At 41.2% G+C, this 2,732-nt stretch overlaps 1 protein-coding gene across 2 annotated transcripts in view; it reads right to left on the reverse strand.

Annotated features, from left to right (window-relative positions):
• DNAAF4 (dynein axonemal assembly factor 4) overlaps positions 1–2,732 on the reverse strand; it is a 52,417-nt gene that overhangs the window by 27,690 nt on the left and 21,995 nt on the right. For both annotated transcript variants that reach the window (XM_003784373.1, XM_003784372.3), the window contains exon 4: positions 350–581. In XM_003784373.1, coding sequence (XP_003784421.1) covers positions 350–581 — 232 coding nt within the window. The remainder of the gene's footprint in view (positions 1–349; positions 582–2,732) is intronic.

Genomic DNA, 2,732 nt, shown 5'->3' on the forward strand with positions numbered 1-2,732 from the left:
TTTTTTTTTTTTTGAGACAGAGTCTCACTATGTCACCCTTGGTAGAGTGCCATGGCATCACAGCTCACACCAATCTCAAAATTCTGGACTTAAGAGATTCTCTTGCTTCCTCCCAAGTAGCGGGGACTACAGGCACCCTCCACAATGCCCAGCTATTTTTTATTGCAGTTGTCATTGTTATTTTTAGCTGGCCCAGGCGGAGTTTGAACCTATCACCCTCGGTGTATGTAGCTGGCGCCATAACCACTGAGCTACGGGCACCAAGCCAACAGATTTATTTTTTTTTAAGTATCCATACTTTACTAACAGGACTTAACTTTTCTAGAAAATATTAAAGTAATCATTATACCTTTTGCAGCAAGATATCTAGATGCTGAATTTCTAGTAAGACTTTTATGTTTTAAATTTTTTCTTTCTTCTTCAATTTGCTTTTCTTTTTTACGTAATTTTTCTTCTCTCTGAATTCTTTTTTGTTCTTCAGCTTTTCTTTGACATTCTTTCCAAGCTTCTAATTCTTTAGTGGCTTTTAAGCGTTCATTTTCTTTCATATCTTCTATTTTTTTCCTTGCTGCTTCTTCAATCTGCAAAAAATTACCAAATTCTTTAAAACACATAAAAAGCAACACTTCTTTAAATAGGAAATTCATTGTTAACAATTAATTATTCATACTTCTAAACTCTCACCATTGGATCTATAGCAAAGTAGTGAATTATTAATTAAAAAGGAAAATAGTGGCCAGGCATGGTGACTCACACCTGTAATCCTAGCACTCTGGGTGGCCAAGGAAGATGGATTACTTGAGCTCAGGAGTTTGAGACTCCATCTCTAAACAAATATCCAGGCATTATGGCAGATGCCTGTAGTCTCAGCTACTCAGAAGGCTGAGGCAAGAGGATCTATCTCTTGAACCTAGGAGTTTGAGGTTGCTGTGAGCTATGATGCCAGCGTACTCTATCAAGGGTGACAAGTAAGACTGTATCTCCAAAAAAAATAAAATAAAATAAACAAAAAGGGAAATAGTAAATGATTTAGTAATAACCATAGATTTGGAGGTCATAGAACACAAGTTTGAATCCCAGATCTCCCACTAACATTTTTTTTTTAGAGATGGGGTCTTGGGGACAGCACCTATGGCTCAGTGGGTAGGGCGCTGGCCCCATATACTGAGGATGGCAGGTTTGAACTCTGCCCCAGCCAAACTGCAACAAAAAAATTGTCTGATGTTGCGGTGGGCACCTGTAGTCCCAGCTACTTGGGAGGCTGAGGAAGAGAATCTCCTAAGCCCAGGAGTTGGAGGTTGCTATGAACTGTGATGCCACAGTACTCTACTGAGGGGGATAAAGTGAGACTCTGTCTCTAAAAAAAAAAAAGAGAGAGAGAGACAGAGAGATGGGGTCTTGGTCTTGCTAAGGCTGGTCCTGAATTCATGAGCTCAAGGAATCCACCCGTCTCAGCCACCTAGAGTGCTAGGATTACAGGCATGAGCCACTGCAACCAGTCTACCATTAACTACTGATATGATCTTAGGCAATCACTTTCACTAGCCTTAGTCTATATCTGAAATGTAAAGTGAGAGCAGGCATTCCATGAAATGATATCTAAGGACTTGGTGAAAAAATAATAACAATTTGGGCAGCACCTGTGGCTCAGGGAGTGGGGCACTGGCCCCATATGCTGGAGGTGGTGGGTTCAAAACCAGCCCCAGCCAAAAATTGCAATCAATCAATAAATAAAAATAACAATTTATTATTCTATAAGTTTAGTCACTTCTCCCCAAACCTACAGACATACACACACATACCAAAACATTTGGTGTTGGTATATCTTGTGTATACAAACATTTGCCTATCGATACGTATTCTTACCTTGTCTTAGGACTAAAGTTGTACCAAGCATTATCTGAGAAAGGAGGGGAGAGTAGAAAGGGAAATAAGAACAAACTGGAGAGTATTTCTCTAGAGCACTGGTTCTCAACCTTCCTAATGCCACAATGTATTTTCATTGTTACAAAGGGGTCATGAACCACAGGTTGAGAACCGCTGCTCTAGAGGGTACAGATAATTGGACCCTTAATCCTACTGCCAAAACTATGTTTGCACTACTAGTTGCTTAACACTTTTCACACGAAAGCTAAACAGTGGATGAATTTGAAATCATTATCTTGTGCAGGAGTGTGTCAACTTTTTTCCCTTTCACAAACTGCCTTCACATGGACAAGAAGAAAAACTGTGAAATAAAACAACTGGCTGGTATATATGATAGATTCTACATATCTAATTTTCTCACCTCTATCCTCTCAAAAATAACTTTTTTCTTTCTTTTTTTTTGAGACACAGTCTTGCTTGGTTACCCTTAGCAGAGTGCTGGGGCATCTTAGTTCACAGCAACCTCAAACTCTTGGGTTAAAGTGATTCTCCTGCCTCAGCCTCCCAGGTAACTGGGACTATAGGTGCAAGCCACAGGGCCTGGCTATTTTTTAGAGACAAGGTCTCACTCTTGCTCAGGTTGGTCTCCAATCCATGAGCTCAGGCAATCCACTGGCCTTGGCCTTCCAAGTGCTGGGATTATAGGCATGAGCCACCATGCCTGGCCCAAGAACTTTTTTCAATGATCAAAATGTTTGGTGCTGGGGCGGCACCTGTGGCTCAGTGGGTAGGGCACTGGCCCCATATACCAACAGTGGCGGGTTCAGACCTGGCCCGGCCAAACTGCAACAAAAAAATAGCCAGGC

Source organism: Otolemur garnettii, unplaced genomic scaffold, assembly GCF_000181295.1.
Source record: "Otolemur garnettii isolate 467f Iridium unplaced genomic scaffold, OtoGar3 scaffold00011, whole genome shotgun sequence".
Classification (NCBI taxonomy): Eukaryota; Metazoa; Chordata; class Mammalia; order Primates; family Galagidae; genus Otolemur; species Otolemur garnettii.